The sequence below is a fragment of the Dermacentor variabilis genome, chromosome 6, assembly GCF_050947875.1.
Source record: "Dermacentor variabilis isolate Ectoservices chromosome 6, ASM5094787v1, whole genome shotgun sequence".
In the NCBI taxonomy this organism is placed as follows: domain Eukaryota; kingdom Metazoa; phylum Arthropoda; class Arachnida; order Ixodida; family Ixodidae; genus Dermacentor; species Dermacentor variabilis.
The window spans coordinates 120,627,646-120,647,849 of NC_134573.1; the positions used below are offsets into that span (position 1 = coordinate 120,627,646).

Below are 20,204 nucleotides of genomic sequence, written 5' to 3' on the forward strand. Positions count from 1 at the left end.
GCAGCACCCGAGACAACAGCTGCACCGCCGCCGTAACAGCGCACCGACTTGTACCAGGTGTCTCGCAACGCCGGCGCGACGAGGCGAGACCGACGGGAAAAGTACCAACGTTTGTCGGCGCCCGGTGAAATGATGAGATAGTTTAGCCTGACGTATATGGTTCTTTCCGCCCACACCAGTGTAGGCACCACGGTGTGTGCGCTCAACGTTCATGCCGGCAGCGGAAATCGGAGGAACGCTGCCTCCGCGCTGTTGCAGAGCCCTATTAGGATCGGCCTGCAGCTATTTCAGCCCGCTGCAGGTGCGTCGATCGATCCGGGGTGCATGGGGGCGCCCTTCAGAGAACCAGCGAGGACAGCGCTAACCAACCGTGAACTTCCTTTGGAGAACTGCGGACTACGGCAGCGCTGGAATTTAGGGGCGCCGGCTGGATTCGGGCGTGACCACCTGACTTCGGGGACGCCAGACAATGGATACCACGACGACTGCCCTGCAAAGGTCGTCTGCCCGCGAGAGAGTACTGAAACCTGTGCGGAACGTGTGTGTGAGCCCTCCCCCTCCAAAAAGACGTGTAGTCTGCGATGACGTCGAACGATGACGTCGAACGGAGTGCTTATAAGCGGCTGTTGCCGGCTGCTAGTGTGTGCTCGTCGTCGTACTCTGTGCTCGAAATGCACTCGTGAGCTGTGTGCTCGTTTGCTGTATGCTTTGTCTTGCGGGCCCCATTTGGGAGTCACGCTAGACTGTCGATGTATGTCTTGTTTAAACTGTAAATAATGTAAATAAACCCTGCTCGCCTAGTCCTGTCGCCCCAAGTTCCTCCGATCGTCCTACAAGCCCGACACCAAATCTTACAGCCCATAGAGTGGAGCGTGCGGGTGTGTCCACCGTGTCCACTTGGCTTCGTCGTTTTTGCAGCCGAACGCACTGCGCGCCTCTGAAGGGTTTGTCCGTATAGACTATATTACGGAAGCGTTTAGGCGCCGCCATCTTGGGCTGTTGACGCTGCTGTTCCCTGTCTTTAACGACTACGTGTGCGTTACTATACAGTCGATTCGCAAGCATGAATATAGTTGTATAAATGCGTTCAGCGTTTCACGACCATGTTACGTAACTTTGCGTCTGATAAAAGATAGAAATTGTTTGTTTAACTGCCCAAGGTGGCGGTGCCCGTGAATCCTACATAATGTCGTCTGTAGTAATGAGACTGCCTGCCGCGCGGCGTTGCAGTCGCCAGCAGTAGCGCGCTCCCCGGAGGCGGGGAGCGCGCTACTGCTGGCGACTTTTTGGTGGGGACTAAGCTAACGAGCTGGGGACTGCTGACGATTTTTGGTGGGGGTACTAAGCTAAGTCGACACATCGCGGGAGGCGGTCGCGTCCGAGCTCTGACGCAGTGAGGATCCGAAGTGGCGCTAAAGTTGCTTTCGAGTTTTTTTCACGGCAGAAAAGGTGAGAAAAATGAAGCGTTCGTTGGAGCAGCAGTCCGTGATTAAATCTTGCTTTCACCTGGGCAAAACAGCTTCCGAGGCGCTTGCCTTAGTTAAGGAGGCTTACAAAAACGACTTCCTCTCAAGGGTCCAGGTTTTCCAGTGGTTAAGTGAGTTCAAGAACTCACGGGAGATCGTTGAAGACATGGAGCGGTCTGGACGCCCTTCAACGAGTGGTTTGGACGAAAATGCGGCCAAAGTAAAAAAAAAAATATCTCCTAGACTCCAACCGTCGTTTGAGTATCAGATTAATTGCCGAAGACCTCAACATGTGCAAAACAAGGGATCACAAAAGTATTTCTGGAAATTTGAACATGCGGGAGGTTTGTTCGAAATTGGTGCCAAGTGTTATGATGAATAAATGTACCGTGAGATATTGGTGCAGTTAGAAAGTGAACGGGACTCTCTGGACGGCATAATAACAGGCGACGAATGGATGTTCCAGTAAGACCCCGAAACCAAGCGCCAAAGTTTGGAGTGGCGCACCACGAACTCCCCGCGCCCCAAGAAAGCGAAAATGTCGAAGTCCAAGGTAAATACAATATTCATTGTCTTTTTTGGCAAGCAAGTGGTACACAAAGAAGTTGTACCTCCGGGGCGAACCGCGAACGCCGTGTTCTACAAAGAAGTCCTTGAGCGCCTTCACAGAGCCGTGAAACGGAAGCTCCCGGAGGTTGCCGATCGCTGGAAGCTCCACCACGACAACGCTCCAGCCCACGCCGCCTTCGTCGTGACTGCTATATACTGTTACGTCCAAGCGCGTAAAAGGGACGCGTGGATCAAGAAGAGGAAGAAAGAGGAGAACGAAGACTGTGCAGCGGCCATTCCTGTTGTTCGTAGCCTGCCGTTCCTGCTCTCGCACGCCTAAATAAACCCCTTTTCCCCGTGCTTGTAACAAATTGGTGGACGGTGCGGGGTACACCTCGTAACCACGGAGCCTACGCTGCTACAACTTCGCCGAAGCCGTCGACTTGCCGGACTTCCGCCACCATCACCTGACATGACTGAATACGCCTGCCAGATTCCCGAAGGTTCTGACGCGGCTTCAAGGCCAGCACCTGGCGTTCCGTGGCAATACTACCGGGTGCCACTCACTTTCGGAGGAAAAGCCGGAGAAGATGTCGACGAGTGGCTCAAAAACTACCGAAGGGTGAGCCGATCTAACGGTTGGAACTCGACCGCACAGTTGTCAAATGTTGTGTTTTCCCTTACCGACACAGCACTCGTCTGGTATGAGAATCACGAAGACACGCTCACGTCATGGGAGCTTTTCGTAGAGGAGCTCAGAGCGTGTTTTGGAGACTCTAGCGCAAAAAAGAAACGCGCCGAACAGACGCTTTCGCAAAGAGCTCAGATTCCCGGCGAGACCTGTACGACTTATATCGAAGAAGTGCTGAAACTGTGCAAAATAGTGAACTCTCAAATGTCTGAAGAGGACAAAGTTGGACATTTGTTGAAAGGGATAGCCGAAGACGTCTACAATTTTTTGATCGGCAAAGAAAGCTTGGATTCCGTGTCTGACGTCATTCGCCACTGCAGGACCTTTGAGACGCTGAAGATGCGACGGATAATACCGAAGTTTGGTCGCCTGGCTAATGTCACAACGGTGGCAAGTGTAGACCCGAGTTCGTGTGTTGACCTTCCTTCAACAATACGGCAGATTGTTCGCGAAGAGTTGCTCCATCGGGAAGAGTTGTACCGTTGCACTCCCGGCATCGCTGGTGCGTACTCACCACACGAGATGCGAAACACGGCCGTTTCGACCACATGGCAACCCACGGTTCACTCAGCGACCGTCGAGTATAGGTCTACCCCACAAACGAGAGGGACCCGAAGCTATCAAGATCATGACTACGACCAACGCCCTCGCCGCACGCACGCCTCCGGGCGGCCGATGCCTAGCCATGATGATTGGGACCCACCTGCTGGCTATGCAGTCGACAGCAACATGCGTGACAACGTGCAAGAACATCGAAATTTGCAGCATCTGCCGGTGTGTTTCCAATGCGGTGTCGCGGGCCACATAGCGAGATTTTGCAATCGTCGCCCAACAACGTGGAATCGTCGATCGGGCGATTCCACGTTACCATAGCGTTGTGTTTCGTCCGGGCTCTTAGAGGAGACTTGCAGTCAAGGTGAACTTTGTGTGTCTGCAGATACTGTTGTGCCTGCGTCCACCTCGGTGTGCGTGCCGGTTGTATGTCGCGGTGAAGTTCCAGGCAGTTTCGATGCCTCCGTAGAGCCAATGCATCTAAATTGTGTGAAGAAGAACGTTTTTGTCCCTCATTGTGTGGTATCCATCGACAACGGGCGTGCTGGCTTGTGGACGGCCAACTGCTCGGCAGAACCCGTCCTGCTTCCAGACGGCTTGAAACTCGCCTACTTTACAGAATACACGTCTTCGTCCGTAGCCGTACTAACAGACTCGCCGTGTGAACCTGCTGACGCTCGCCAAGTCTCAGACAAAAAGCTTCTGTCGATGATAAACAAGTCGCTCAGCACAAGGGAGCGCCATACCTTGGTGGATACGCTTTCTAAGCATCTGTCAGTGTTTGACTTTGCGCAGCCGGACAAAGCGTTCGCGATTCCCGAGTCACGAACGCGCCATACTATCGATACGGGATCTGCGCGCCCGATCAGGCAAAAACCTTATCGCGTGTCGCCTAACGAGCGCAAGATAATCGGGGAACAAGTGAGTGACATGATGAAAAATGGAATAATACAAGAGTCCTCGAGTCCTTGGGCAGCTCCGGTCATACTCGTCAGAAAGAAAGATGGTAACTGGAGATTTTGCGTCGATTATCGAAGATTAAACGCCGTGACTAAGAAGGATGTCTACCCGCTGCCCCGGATTGATGATGCAATTGATTGTCTTCATTCGGCCTCTTATTTTTCTTCAGTGGACCTGCGCTCAGGATATTGGCAAATCCCGATACACCCGACAGACAGAGAGAAAACAGCCTTCATAACCCCGGATGGATTATTCGAATTCAATGTGATGCCATTTGGGTTGTGCAACGCTCCAGCAACCTTTGAAAGGTTCATGGACACCATTCTGCGTGGGTTAAAATGGAACATCTGTATGTGCTATCTTGACGACGTTGTTATATTCGGGCGCACATTCAATGAGCACAATACGCGCCTGGATATTGTCCTCGACTGCATCAAAAACGCCGGCCTGGTTCTGAACTCCAAGAAATGTAAATTTGGTGACCGTCAAACCCTTGTGCTGGGTCATCTTGTTGACAAAGACGGTATCCGGCCTGATCCCCTCAAGACGGCAGCTGTTGAGGCATTCAGTGCGCCGCAGTCAGTGAAGCAACTTCGTAGTTTTCTGGGTCTTTGCTCTTACTTTCGCCGATTTATTCCTGGTTTTGCTGACGTCGCTTATCCTCTGACAAATCTGCTACATAAAGACGCACGGTTTGAGTGGACACCCGAGTGCGAGTCTGCATTTCGTCAGCTGAAGTTCCTGCTGACCTCCCGACCTATCCTTCGCCACTTCAATCCTACTGCGCCGACAGAAATCCACACAGATGCTAGTGGCGTCGGTTTGGGTGCCGTCTTGGTCCAACGTTATGACGACCGTCAGCACGTGATTGCTTATGCAAGCCGCTCATTAAGCAAACCTGAACGAAATTACACGGTGACAGAGCAAGAATGCCTCGCTGTAATCTTTGCAGTTCAGCGATTTCGCTCGTACTTGTACGGACGCCCATTCCTAGTCGTCACAGACCACCATTCCCTGTGCTGGCTCGTGAATCTTCGCGACCCTTGTGGTCGCCTTGCGCGCTGGGCTTTGAGGTTGCAGGAATATAACTTCACTGTTGCCTACAAGAGTGGCCGAAAACATGCTGACGCAGACTGCCTTTCCCGTATGCCGCTTACTACGACGGACTGCGACGCAGACGATTTTGATCATCTCGTCGCTTCTGTGACATCCGCGTTTCCAGAAATCGATGCGTTCAAAGCAGAACAACGGACAGACTCCAAATTGGAGCCACTCTTCACTTCTGCCCATTCAAGTGCAACAAGCAGCTACTGTCTACGTGACGGGCTCCTGTACAAAAGGAACTACTCAAGCACGGGTGCACGCTTCCTTCTAGTGGTGCCGGAGCGTCTCCGGCCAGCAATCCTTCAGGCTATGCACGATGACCCTACCTCCGGTCACTTAGGCACTGTGCGCACCCTTTATCGCATTCAAGAACGCTTTTACTGGCCCCGGATGCGACATTCAGTTGAGTTGTATGTCGCCAGCTGCATACAGTGCCAACGTCGGAAACGCCCAACCACTGCCCCATCTGGTCTGCTTCAACCTGTGCCACCTCCCAGTTCACCCTTTCGGCAAGTTGGAATTGATCTGCTAGGCCCTTTTCCAAAGTCATCTAAGGGGAACCGCTGGATAATTGTCTGCGCCGACTATTTCACGCGCTATTGCGAGACAGCGGCTATACCATCAGCCACCGCCACCGAAGTATCGCTCTTCTTACTTCACGCTATTGTTCTGCGACATGGACCGCCTGGTGTGATTATAAGCGACCGGAGACGTCAATTCACGGCGGATATCGTGGAAGAGCTTGTGCGTTTATGTAACTCGCACCTCAGGCACTCGACGCCGTATCATCCGCAAACGAACGGCCTCACTGAGCGCACTAATCGGACAATCACAAATATGCTTTCTATGTATGTTGCGTCCGATCACAAGAATTGGGATGAAGTTCTACCGTTTATTACTTACGCCTACAACACCGCCAAGCACGAGACAACCGGCTACAGCCCCTTCTTCCTTCTATATGCTCGGCCGCCCCGGTATACGCTCGACACTGTCCTCCCTTTTTACCACCACGACAATCCTACGGTCGCCGATACGCTATGCCTTGCTGAAGAGGCTCGGAGACTTGCGCGTCTGCGGACTTTGGCATCACAAGAAAACTCCAAAGCCCGCTACGACGCACGACATCGGCCTGTTGCATATCACCCTGGTGATCTCGTTTGGCTTTGGACTCCTACAAGGAAGCGCGGTTTGTGCCAAAAGCTGCTGGCAAACTACGATGGACCGTATGTTGTCATCGACAAAGTCAGCGAAGTGAACTATACTCTCGCGCGCCTCACGAACAATGGTAGACGTTCTGCTAGGACACAAGTCGCGCATGTAGCACGGTTGAAATCATGCACGCCACGACAAGCTTGTTGACTCGCCCAGTGGGCTTTGTCTGCGAGGAGAGGTATATGTTACGTCCAAGCGCGTAAAAGGGACGCGTGGATCAAGAAGAGGAAGAAAGAGGAGAACGAAGACTGTGCAGCGGCCATTCCTGTTGTTCGTAGCCTGCCGTTCCTGCTCTCGCACGCCTAAATAAACCCCTTTTCCCCGTGCTTGTAACAATACCTCGCCCGGATAGGGTTGCATCCTTGCCGCAGCCACCGTACAGCCCCGATGTGAGCGCGGCAGACCTCTTCCTGTTCCCAGAACTCAAGAGAAGCCTGGAAGGTCACCGTTTCACCGATGTTCCCGCCATCCAAGGGGCTGTCACAGCCTCTCTGAAAGAAGCAGCGGCAGCTGACTTCTAGGGAGCTTTTTAAGCGTGGGAATCGCGTTGGGGGCACCGGTGTATCGACGCCCAAGGAGGCTGTATTGAAGAATTTTAATAATATGAACCGATTGGTATCAATAAATTATTTTTGCCAGACCCGGTCTCATTACTTTACGGACAACCCTGTAAACCTATCCACACGCGGACGACGCGGACGCCCCTCGAGTGTCCGTAAATTTCCGTCAGTGTAAAACCACAGGAAACCTGTGATAAAACTATCCTTGCGCTTTTGCAGACGAAACGTGGGGCGTCTTACTTCCCGCTAAACATGGTAGTGTTGTCAGTAAAGTAGTCCTGTGTAAAAGTGACCCACATTCCCGTGTGTAGGAAGTTCGATCTACAAAAAGCTCAAATTCCGTTGTTTTTGAAGCGAATGTTTGGAAATCGTAAGTAAACCTTCGGAGTTAATTGCAGAGACCACTTGCCAAACAATCATATTCGCCCTAGCATGCGTGGGCCTAGACGAAAAGCTGCTGTTCCTTGCTCTTTCTTAATTGGTGCCAGAAGAAACTACTGGTGGCGACGTCCCCCCCTCGCTGATTTTGAAACGGCCCCCTTTCTTGCCTTCGTTATGAAGTCGGCGTTGAAGGCGGCTGCTGGTGTTATTTCCCAGGGTCAGTGTCTGGAACGGGACTGGGACCTTAGTTTTTCTCTACTCGGGAGAGTCGCTGGTGGGGCTGCTGCTGTTTCCGTTGAAGGGCTTGCCGTACCCGTTATTTGTTGAGTGGTTCGCGGACTAATCCGCGCTGCTGGGATCGTTCGTCGAACGGGAAAGTTTGCACGTGAGGCGGCTGGGTTCAATTAGGTATTCAGGGGTTGGATCCTCTCTGTGCCACAGGTAGGGAATCTGCGGGCAGACGTCCGCCCGGTGGCCCGTGCCGAAGCTTATGCTACACAGGCTTGGAGTCTCGGGGTATGTAAGTATGTACGCTTCCTTCCGTAATATATCGCCTAGTGGGGCAACTAACCGTAAGCCGGCTAATGCGATGGGGGACAGTGTTAGGAGCCCCACCGTCCTGGCGTGGGTAATTTTGTGACTCGACGTGCTGAAATGGTCTAAGAACTCTATCGAAGAGGCTATTTTGTCCGGTTTCATGATTATTATTCCTGTACACGAATTGTCCGGGGACACCGGGCACTACGTCATCGTCATCGATATACGTCATCGTGCTGAGCTCCTTAGCGATTTGTTCGTCGCTAGTGCTCGCCAGTGCAATGTTCTGCGTGGTCTAGACGTAGATGGAGACTGGTCGGTTTCCGCGCCCTGGCAGGTAGCTAGGCCTCGGTACAAGCCCTGTGTAGAAGTCCTATACTGTTCTTTCTATACAAATGCTGCATAGATACAAAGTACGCAGCCGCGTATATGCAAACATGCGCGCAACGATTCTGCCCAAGCAGACGCTGACACTGGCGGAAGAACTGGCGGGAAGGGAAGGGCGACTCGCAAATCGCTTGGCACGGGTGAATAGTGTGCGGCAGCGTGCGACAAGAATACATAGTCGTACTAGCGGTGAATCGCCGAACACAGTTTTAGTGGTAAATACCATTTACGCAACCGCGCATGCGCAAGCGTCTAAATATATGTCTAAATAAAATATTAATATATAAATACATCATCACACTTGAATGAAATCGCGAAGTTGTACGAAAATTGTTATTTGCTCCACTGCGATTTCCACCATTCATTCATTCATTCATTCATTCATTCATTCATTCATTCATTCATTCATTCATTCATTCATTCATTCATTCTTCTTTACCGGGTGATAGCCGATATCTGACCGGTGAAGGGCATCAAATTCAATTAAAGAAGTTCTTACAATGCGTTACTGCCGTAACGCACTCGAAAGGGTTCTGTAAATCAGGCTTTTCCACACTAAGCCTCTATAAGAGGTGAAGCCTGCTGCTTGCCAAATCCTCTGCGTTGTAGTGTAGCGCGCGCGTGTATGGGTGCGTGCGTGCATTGGTGCGTGCGTGCATTGGTGCATGCGCGCGTTGGGTAGGGGGTACATGCGTGCATGCATGTTTTTATTTTATGATGGGGGTTGATTTTAGGGCGGGAGCACGTGTGAAACATCCGAAGGCCCGTATAGCATCTTGAGCACAAGTTTATGCGTACGATGCCGGCCATCTTTGCGCGCCATATCCCAAATCACGACACATTATAAATAAGGTACATGTCGTAATTATCTCCGTTGTACTTTTTTCCAGACTTGCCTTCTGTATTCTTTTACCCACAACTTTCTGCTGACTGGAATCCACATGCCGGCCTTAATGGGGCTGCGCAACTGCGGTGTGGCTAGCAGATATTTTAGGGTTATTCTTCCCCTTTCTGTGTTGAAAACCACTAAGCAGGCTAAGAAAACTATTGACCACACAACGAAAGGGATGGAGCTGATAATTGTAGGCACAATGCTAAGGTAGAGAAAGACATTAGTAATGATGGCAGGTAAAGGACGTTTAGTTGATATTCTAGTTCAAAAACTACGAATAGGCGAAGGTTACCACATAACCGGTTGTCTATTGCAGTATACAAAACGGGTGTCAAATGAAGAGGAATGCAGAACATTAGGTGAAGTGATTAGAATAGCTAACTTGCAAGCATGCGATGGGTTGGGCTGATGCAAGAATGAATCGGAACAATGTATTTAGATGGTGGCTCGAGGCCTATTTGGAAAAACAGGACACGTGTAAATGGTGATTGTTGAAGGAAGTAGACATTACAACAGACAAAAAATAGTGCTACTAATGTTGAAAGTTAAGATAGTTATTTGCGGCTGTTGTGAAACATGGTTACAGCGCTAGGGAAGTCAATGGAGACAAAAACCCGCTGCGCGTCCTCTGCAGTTCGTGTTTACATCTTTATCTTCCCTAGCACTATAACGACGTTTCGTAGTGACATAACGAATTATTATAATAAGTCCCTCCCGTGATGCCCCTCCCACCTCCCCTCTAGACATTCCTGCCGGTTGAGATGTCCCAAATAATATAACCGACATCACGCTTCCAGCATGGCCGAAGATTCGGATAACGTACGAAGTAAAAAGATTGTGGCAGAAATGCCATCATGGCGGCTCATGCCGGTCACGATTCGTCGGCCCGTGGGCGGAATACAGTGTGAATACAGAGAGCTGTTTTCTTTTTCTTTTTTTTTTTCTTTAAAGCGTAGCTCTTAGGCGCCCGTTCCTGCTGCGAGCCTCGGTGGCGTCGGTGGCGTAATCGAGTGAACGAGCACTGCGAAAGATGAAAGAGAGAACGCGGAGCCAGCCGCGAACGGCGAAGACCAATGGGAGCGGCCTCTTTAGTGACGTGCGCGCGGTAAGCCCGACCGCTAGATGCGTACTCGTATCTGGCCTCAGCTGGACCGCTCGTTTCGTAGTATCGTCTGCTAGCGTCAGCTCTCGCTCGCGCTTGTTTAGTTTGTTTGGTTTGGTCTCGTTCGCGCTTGTTTAGATTTTCATGGTTTGCGATTGTTTTAGAGCGCAGCTCTCGGCGAGAGGCGGCGGCGGCGTAACCGAGCGAACGAACAATCTGAGAGGAGGGTGCGGCGACGATGACCACGGCCGCGCGGGCCCTGTATGAAAAGTGATCTGCGATTGGAGACAGAGTCGAGCTTCACCGAGGGCTGATAGCTTAGTGTGCGCTGTGTTCTCGCCGCTTAGTTCGCGTTGAAGCGAGAGGCAGCACGAAGGTCAATTCGCTCGCTGCTGCTGCCGCGCTTGCTCACGCCAGCGTTTTGATAGCGAGTGTCCGCGGTCATCCGGTGAGTTTTTTGCGTGTTTTCCTGTGCGCGCGTGACACCGTGCATGTTAATTTAGTTAGTAAATGAATGCTTATATATACAAGATTATAAGGCAGATGAATCTGCTATCCTTACTTTGTAAAGCTGTCTAATAATTTGCTATCGCAATCGATGCTTCGCCTTTCGGGTGAAACTGCGACGTTTCTTTAGCACACTGTCGATTATCCAAGAGGAGTGACAACAGGAAGTCGAAGAAGTTTCCTTGGAAAATCGATGCCCAGCAAAAGATACCAATACTCTTATGTTAGTCTTCAAAGCGGCAAAATAATCTGGCTGATTACATGACATACACAACGATGTAAGATTATTTTCTACTTTGCCTTACGCGATTCAGTTTCGAACGAATTACATATTTGTGGAAATGGTGAATCCTATTTAACACGAAAGCCTTGCTTGTGTCGCCACATGTGATGTGTTCGTGAAACGCCTAACACGTGGCAGTTAAAATGAAGCTAACTTCAGCGATCACAAGTTGGCAGGTGTATACTACAGTGCTTGAAAAATCAGTGTACCATGATGTTTGAAATTGGTGTCAGGTATATGGCTTAATCCTAAATTAAAGAAAAATCAAGTAAACATGACGAGACATCATTTCACTTATGAAGGCTTCGATTATTATAGACAATTTTTGAAATTACGGTTGTGAAGAAGCCCTGAAATTGAGCCTTCTCTCTGTCTCTTCACATTTTTCGGTGTAACTGGAGGGGTGCGCTTCGGAAAGATTGACCGCACTTCAGGCGGTCGTCCCAAATTGGAATGTTTTGGAGATGTTTTGATCGCAAGATCTGAATCTTTTTTGCAATCGCGTCACATATTCGTGGCCTCTACCCCGCAAAACCAACCTGTTGGTTGGCGCTGTTTGATAAGCAAGAAAATAAAATTTATGTAATAATGTGTTATGTATTTTCCTGTCTAGTCATATTACACGTGCATCGGTATTGAGTACGCATCTTGTAGACGTGTTTGTGAAATAAGGTTTCCTATGCATGGGTACTGTATTGGCCAGGCATGTGCTCTACCATCCGAGTGCTCGCGCAATGCTTATTTTGAGGGCTGGTGATCCTTTTCACGGCACATATAGGCAGAGGAACCAAACTTCATAAAAGGCTTCTTTTAAAAAAAGTTACGCTGGTGCAACGCACATCTTGGAATCTATGTGAAGCAGTGCTTTCCGTGAAAGGATTATTGAAATGCTAATAAGTTTGTCCATTTCATTCCTACATGTTTGGCGTAAGGGAAATTGTTTCGTGCGCCTCTGCTCCCGCTCACCCGCGCTATACGCAGTGTGACCCCCGCGGCGATAATCTCAAAGAGGTAGTCGGCATTGGCACGATAGAAGTGTGCAGTCAACCGCAGAGTTTTTACGAAACGCGAGATCTGAGAAAAAAAGCTGAGTATCTGCGCAGCCTCACAATTTAGCTTACTATTTCGCTATTTCAGCCTAACCAGTATGTGTAAACAACATTGCGGTGTTGGGTTTTTACTGACTACTGTTACAGGTTTCTCAGAAATTGAACGTTTTTCTGAGATCCCGTGGTCCGTAAACTTTTCTGGTTGACTGTACGTGCGATTGTGACCTAATGGCTAGAGCGTCGGGTTGCTGAGGGTACCGGACCCTGGTACCCCCGACTGATATTCGATCCCAGCATCAGGCTCGTAATTCAGCTCTCTCTCTCTCTCTCTCTCTCTCTCTCTCTCTCTCTCTCTCTCTCTCTCTCTCTCTCTCTTTCTTTCTCTTTTTTCATATGAGCTATTCGGCAAGACAGCAGCACCCAGCTGTGGTCGGGAAATTTCGGAAGGGTTCGCCCAAAAAGCTTCACTTTAAAGCAGAATACATTGGAAAGATGACAGGCAACAACGCGATATAGAGATAAAAGGCCGCGAACATGTTTCTTGTGCGAAAAAATTGTATACGTAACATTATTTGTTACGTCTTTGAGACATGAGAAGTACGTTTTCTGGCAGCAAGATATATATTCGCCCACTTTCATTTCCCGTTTCCCCCTTATTATTTTCTACATTCCAATTTCGACCACAGTTAATATCCCCCGATGCTTTCCTTGGCTTTATGTGATCATGATTACCAAAATGGAACTCCTCGGTTTTCCCTTTCCCTCACGTATATATATATATATATATATATATATATATATATATATATATATATATATATATATATATGTACGTTATATATATGTACGTTATATATATATATATATATATATATATATATATATATATATATATATATATATATAACGTACATACACGCTCTTCTAAGCTTGTGCGTGTTTAAAGATTATGCGTGTTGTTTTTCAGGCCACACGTAGTAGCTACAAAACAATTAAGCAGGTTCAACAGCCATGCTGAAATCTATGTGAAGCGAAGCTTTAGTTAGAGAGATAGAGAGTACACTAAGGAAACGCAGATAGTCCACTAGCCTTCTACTCTTCTCTGCAGAGGGAAATGAAATATTAAGAAAAGAGGGCTATGCGAAGGGATGATGAGGATAGGCAGTAAAAATTCGTTATATACGCGCTCTTGTCTGAATGGCCCATTCATATAAGCCGGCGTTAAACTAAAAAAAAAATATCTGAGTGAGCCTCGATGACTCGCTTCGTTAACAGAATCAATGTTCGGTCATGGGACCAGTAACATTCTTTCTGTATCTTTTTTTTTTTTTTTTTGCTCGAGTGTGTCTTACTAATTGGCGCTAATAGGCTTTGTGAATACCGGCCATGGCCACCTGTGCTCACAAAAATCTCTTACGTTATAATTGTTCGCTTGAGAAAATTTCAGCCAATCCTGATGCTGGACCTATTAACAAAGGCGGGCAGCCAATGGCAGGGAGTACTCGCGAAACAAACGTTTCGTGCGTTCGGTCCGCGCATCTAATTCGCCAGGAACATGGTCGAGCAGCCAAAGTTTGCTGAATTGGAGAGTAAGGAAGGGCACGGCTCTGGACAGTTTTGAAGCTGGTACTCCTTTTTTTTTTTTTTTTTTAATAGGAAAGCGCTCTTGACTTCTTGTCATAGCTTGCCAGGCACATCTATAGATTAATGCTTGAGGTGCAACGTCGGAAAGCGAGCCGACGTCTTCCACGTCGCATAGGAGCGCACAGCCTTTACCCAGCACCGACGAAAAATTGTGAGCAGTCTACGCGTAGCACTCCGTCCCGTACTCCGTCCCACTTGTACGTCTGGGTCGAGTCCGTGAAGACGGCGATGACGGTGACTCGGCAGCGCCCAATATGTTCCAGTATTTTCGTGCAATAGTGTATACACTAGAGCATTATAGTGTCTGGTCGAGAAAACGGGATGGACACAATTTGCACGTCATTATTGTTCGCCATATTTGCCTGCTCGTCGGCGAGCTCATGGCAAAGCTTCTAGGAAGCTATCGTGCTTCCTAGAGACGTAGAGAGAGAAAGAGATGGCAAAGAGAGGAAAGGCAGGGAGGTCAACCAGACGAGCGTCCGGTTTGCTACCCTACAGTGGGGGAGGGAAACGGGGAACAGAAAAAGGAAAGCGGGATAGAGGGAACACTGTATGTGCACGCAGCAAAGGGCCTTGCAATCAGTCAAGTCCATTTAGGATATTTAGGCAGCCTTTTCTTTTTTAATTGTGCAATTCCATAGAGAAAAGAGCCGGTCGCCAGCACAGCTGTAATGGTAGCATGCACAAACCGATTCGTTACATACAGGTGTGTTCTCTCTAGCGTCGCGAGCGGCTGCGTAGAAAACGACTCTCCTCCAAGGTGAAACGACGACTGCATATGGCTGGCCGCAGAATGCTAGTTCGCATTGAGCTCAGATTTAGAATGTCTGCGACAGTGGATCGCCATACCCTTGTTATCCACATGCATGCATAGCGTCACGAAATGAGCCACCAAATTGTCTGCGGGTTTCTGTTTCAGTGTTCTTCTTTATTTTTTTCTGGCAGTGCAAATTAATGTACGGCCTAATTTTATGTCATTGCACTGGCCGATACCATGCGCTGGCAGGTAGGCAGTCTTTCGCATGACTCCTGCCCGCATTAGTGTGGCTGCATGCATCAGCATTACCGCTTGCCCTCGCTTGTTTCTCCCTCGCAAACTTCTTGGGTGATCTCCTCCAAGCGTTCCCAGAACATCGCAGGTGGGGATAGACCTTCGGAGAGAAGCGAGGCGTCGCACTTTTGAGACCACGCGAGCCGATATTCGAAAAAAGGTGCAGCGAGGACGCGAAATTGGAAGGAAAGAGGGAAAGGGTACGATAGAGGCGAGGGCGCCACCGACGCTTTGTATGAGGGCGGCGCCGTGTTGTCAAGGTGACGGCGTTGTGCGGATTCGGACGTTCCTCGATGGATGGCGCCACTGACGAACGTCGAGCCGCTGGTGGCGCTACGGCCGTTTGTTGCCGCCTGGATGCCGGCCGCATACTTTGCGATGTGTGCGTGTGTGTTTGCGTTTAGGGCTGTTGCTTTGGCAGTGGTGGTCGCTCCCCGATAGCAACCTTCCCCCGCCCACAGCACCGTACTCTTTTTGTTCATTCCTCTCTCTAGTTCTATCCTTCGCTCCCAGGCTTGTTGCTCGTCCTGTTGCAGTCGCGCCGTCGTTTTCTCGGCGCCCGGGCCAAAACTGCTCCACCTCTTCTCCCCGTCCTCTGTGCCCATCGTGGCGCCGTCATTACGTGACGCTGCCCTATAATTAGAGTGTCAGGGACGATATGATGACATGCTTTCTCCCTGTATTTGTTCTGCTTCGGGAAAATTATGCCCACGATAAGGGCTCCTTCCTCTTCAGCAATGTGGCCATCAAATTTGCCCTTCTTGTGCCTTCATTCTTTTCTTGTCGCTCTATTTTTCTCTTTTTCTTTATTCCTTTGGCGTTTTGTTGCGCCTAGAGAGAGCGCTGCGTAGTACAGGAATGACCCTCTCCTTAGCTAACTTCTTTCTGGTTGAACCATCAAGCAACTTGCTTGCATATTTATTTCTTTTTCTCTGTAGTGGTTGCATTAGACCGTTCTTCTTTCTTTCGTGCAGCCTAGTTCGGGAACGCTGCTGGACCATTTTTCGTGGCTAGTTCGCGAACCCTGTCAGCGATTATTACACAAGCGGTCGTGTACGTAGCAACGGACGCTGGATGTTGCCTTTGCGGCAAGCATTAAAGCGCTCGCATGTATTTATGATGCAGATAAGCACACGGACGTGCCCTGCTTCGATTTTAATGGCGGTTGAGGCAAGCACATCGGTTGCCTCCTGCGCCTGATATGTTCAGGCCTTGCAGTGCTTGATATATAATAGAGGCGTACTTCATCGAAGCCTAACTGCGAAAAACAAAGATTGCTTTCCCTGGAATTTGTCTTCTTTACAATGCGCAAACGCGTGCTGCTACAACTAGTACATATTTTACTTCCGCTTCTATTTCTACCTGCAAGTCAGCCTGCTATGTTTCTTTTCTCCAGGTTAGTTAATACTAGTGTTGCTTTTCTGAGCACCAAGTGTAGCTCGACATTTCGTCTACATGCTAGTGCGACACTCTCTCTATCCTTGCTGAAATAGGAACTCTACAGATGTCTACTTGCAGCCCTGTGTACCCAGCTAAATCTGTTCATAAAGAAGAGATTTAGAAGAAGAAGAAGGTTTCACCGGAGAATACAAGAAAAGTGTGCGCTGCCTCTCCAAACTGTTACGGCATTTTACTCTGAAAAGAGTGTACACTCCAATTCGAAACGAGCGCTTTAGCCAAAGGGGAATGTAGTTGATGACGGGTGCAGAAAAGGTGCATCTCTACCCCTACTCTCTAAAATGTGAATACGGTTAAAACAAGCACGTATACTTTAAGTGATAATGTAGTGCATAATGGGTGTATAGGAAGTGTACTTTCAATCTACACTCGTATAGCCATCCTTTACTCTTGAAAAGTTGTATACTCTGTTTCAAAAGGAGTACATATTTGCAAAGTGCGATAGTAGTTCATGACGTTGAGCCGTAAAATCCTCAGGCGTTGCATTTCCTTGACTGAACTTCTCAGATCTCTCTTTTTTTCTTTTTTTCGCGACACCACAGACAATCCCCCAACAGGTAGCTTGAAACATATTCGTTCCGCTGCCTCCTCCCTCCCTTTCATTCTTCTTTGTTCACGGATGCTGCTTAAGAAATGACAAAGCGTACATATTCGACAAGAATGTGATTATCACATCATGATTATTCCGACAGGGCGTCACTCGTCCGAGGAGACAGGGGAAAAAATAAAACGCAGACACTGCCCCCAGGGGTAACAAGAGTTGGTCGTTGTGTGCGGCGGCGCCACTTTGTTACGTGTGCAAACACCGTGCAGCTCCATTCCGCCACGCCTGTCAACGCTCCCTCCTCTCCGCGAAAATACTCATTCGCTCGTTCGCGCCAAACCGGGCCTGGAGGGGTAAGGGGCAGCACGTGCCCGAGGGGCTGGTGAGAAGGATGGCCGCTGCGGAGCGCTGCATTCGCTTGGGCAGCAGCAGGTTGTTTGTTGCGTGGCGCCATCTATCGACGGAATGACGATACTGAAAAGGGCGCGCTCGCGCACGCACCTCGTTAATCTCGAACGCAGAGGCGAGGAGGCGCGCGCGTGGAGAGGAGGCGAGGCGGGGCACTGGCGCCGCCACTCTCGCAGCCTCTCCTGAGGAACGCGCTCATTGGTCCGCCCAGCTTTGTACTTGCTCGAGGATAACGCGCGGCGGGGAACCCTCGAGTTTCGAGAAAGAATGCGCCCGGGCCTCCGTCATATAGGTGCTGTCTGCTTGTTAGTGCCGTCATTCGTGTGCCGCGTGTCGACTGTGATGGCCCCCGGACGGGTATCATAGCCGAACTCATCAGTGCAAGCGCAGTGAATCGCGACAGTAGTTTGCTCCGAGGCGCGGTCATGGCGACGTCGTCTGCTCCGAGGCGCTCGGCCTCCGCCGCCGTCTGCTGCAGTCCGTGGCGTCGAGCGGCGGCCGTGGCGGCGGTGGTGGTGGTTCTACTCCTGCCCGTGTGCCGCGCGGTCACCGATACCGGACGGATATGCGAACCCATCCGCATCGAAATGTGCAAGGATATCGGATACAACGTTACTGGCATGCCCAACCTGGTCGGCCACGAGCTACAGCAGGACGCGCAACTGCAACTGCAAACCTTCAAACCCCTCGTCCAGTACGGCTGCGCATCTCAGCTCAAGTTCTTCCTCTGCTCCGTGTACGTCCCCATGTGCACTGAGAAGGTGCCCCAACCCATCGGTCCGTGCCGGCCGCTGTGCGAAAGCGTGCGCTCCCGGTGTCAACCCGTGCTCCAGGAGTTCGGATTTCCTTGGCCCGCGGCGCTGAACTGTTCCAAGTTCCCGCCACAGAACAACCATCGGCACATGTGCATGGACGGCCCTGCGCCGGACGAAAGTGACCGCTACAGACCGGGACTGCGGCCTAAGCCCCCACGGCTCAACCGAAAGCCGCCGCCTGAGAGGCCCCGGCAGCGCGGATTGTGCGACGCATACCACTACGGCGAACGCTACTTCTACTACATCAACAGCACGCAGCGCTGCGCTCACCTGTGTGATCGAGACATCCTGTTCACGCAGGAGAACAAACGTTTCGCCGAGATCTGGACCACGCTGTGGGCCTGCTTCTGCTTCTTCTCCACTCTCTTCACGCTCATCAGCTTCCTGATAGACCCGAGCCGCTTCCACTACCCGGAGCGCTGCATCATTTACCTGAGCGGCTGCTACAACGTCTACAGCTTGGCGTACTTCGTGCGTTTGCTGCTGGGCCGCTCGACCGTGTCTTGTCACATGGACAGCCAGCACGAGGTGTCCATCCTAATCCAGGAGGGCCTCGACAACATCAACTGCACGGTGGTGTTCATGCTCCTGTACTACTTCGGAATGGCCAGTGCCACTTGGTGGGTCGTTCTGACCGTCACCTGGTTCCTGTCGGCCGGCCTGCGCTGGAGCCACGAGCGCGTCCAGAAGCACATGACCGCTTTCCATTTCTTCGCCTGGGTCTTGCCGGCCGTGCAGACCATCGTCATCCTGGTCATGCGCGTCGTGGACGCCGACGAACTCACGGGCACTTGCTTCGTCGGCAACCAAAACACCGCCGCCCTGCTCGGATTCGTCGTGCTGCCGTCCAGCGTTTACCTCTTCGTCGGCGCCCTGTTTCTCCTCTGGGGATTCATAGTCATGCTGCGAACGCGGGACGCCATCGCGATGGGCCACGCGCCGAAGGCCGACAAGCTGGAACTGATCATGATCCGCGTCGGCATCTTCGCCGTCCTGTACATGATTCCGGCCACCTGCGTCCTGGCGTCGTACATCTACGAGTACACGTACCGCGACGCCTGGCAGGCCGCGTCTTCGGCGCTTAGGCCTAACGTGGAAGTGTTCACGCTCCGCATCTTCATGGCGCTCGTGGTGGGCATCACGACGGGCGTCTGGACCTGGTCGAGCCGCGCGTCGCTCAACGCCTGCCGGCGGCCCACGTCGCCGCAGTACGTGGAGCACAAGCCGCCGCAGCACAAGGTCGTGTTCACCGCCGCTCACGTCTACCAGCAGCAGCAACAGCAGAAGCCCATGCTGAAACGAACTGTGTCGGCGGACAAGCAGCAGTACAAGCGTGTGTTCAGGGTGAAAGGCGGTTCTGAAACGACCGTCTGACGGTAGTGGAAACTCGCCGCGAACTGCATCATCCTCGAACAATGAGACATCGTCCTGCCAGTGCACTCTTTTTTTTTTCTTTCTCCATATGTGACGTGCCTAGCACACACCATTTGGATTACACATCATCATCACCATGTCGGACTCATCTCTTGCCTGCGCTACGTCGAGAGACTCTGGAACAAGGACAGCAGCTGCGGCGAGAACCCTTCCTTTATTGCATTTAGAACTTGCCGACAAAAGGCTCCCCAGTGAATATCTGCCCATCAGGGTCGCGTGCGATCCTCCCTTGTACATAGTGTAAATAGCCGTCATTTTGTACATACTGTTTCATAGATACATAGCATAGCTGCGTTCTAAAAGTCCTCGTAGGGTGCTTAACGCACAGAGCACCTGGGCTGCGCCCGATCCGAGCACGTATTTGTACAGAGCCGTTTAGCTGTGACGAAATATATGCTGTTTGATATAACTGATGCGTTTCTTCTGTGTTTTCAATCACCAACTATTGCAGTCCCATTTGTGAGCTTGCATAGAAAAGCTCCTCGCCGTCGTTAAAAGCCTTGTAGTTGCTTTCAAGGCGTCGTCTTATTGCTTGTGCGAATTGTATTGTCGACCACGGCTGTTTAATTTCTACCACTGATGACAAAAATCATGTGTATTATCAAGAGGAGCGCTGCG

General features: G+C 50.5%; 1 protein-coding gene across 1 annotated transcript; it reads left to right on the forward strand.

Moving 5' to 3' along the window:
- Positions 1–17,520: 17,520 nt before the first annotated feature.
- Positions 17,521–19,999, forward strand: LOC142585129 (frizzled-4-like). The gene has a single exon (XM_075695654.1). The coding sequence runs from the start codon at positions 17,763–17,765 to the stop codon at positions 19,524–19,526; it is 1,764 nt and encodes a 587-aa protein (XP_075551769.1). The 5' UTR covers positions 17,521–17,762; the 3' UTR covers positions 19,527–19,999.
- The last annotated feature ends 205 nt before the right edge of the window (positions 20,000–20,204 follow it).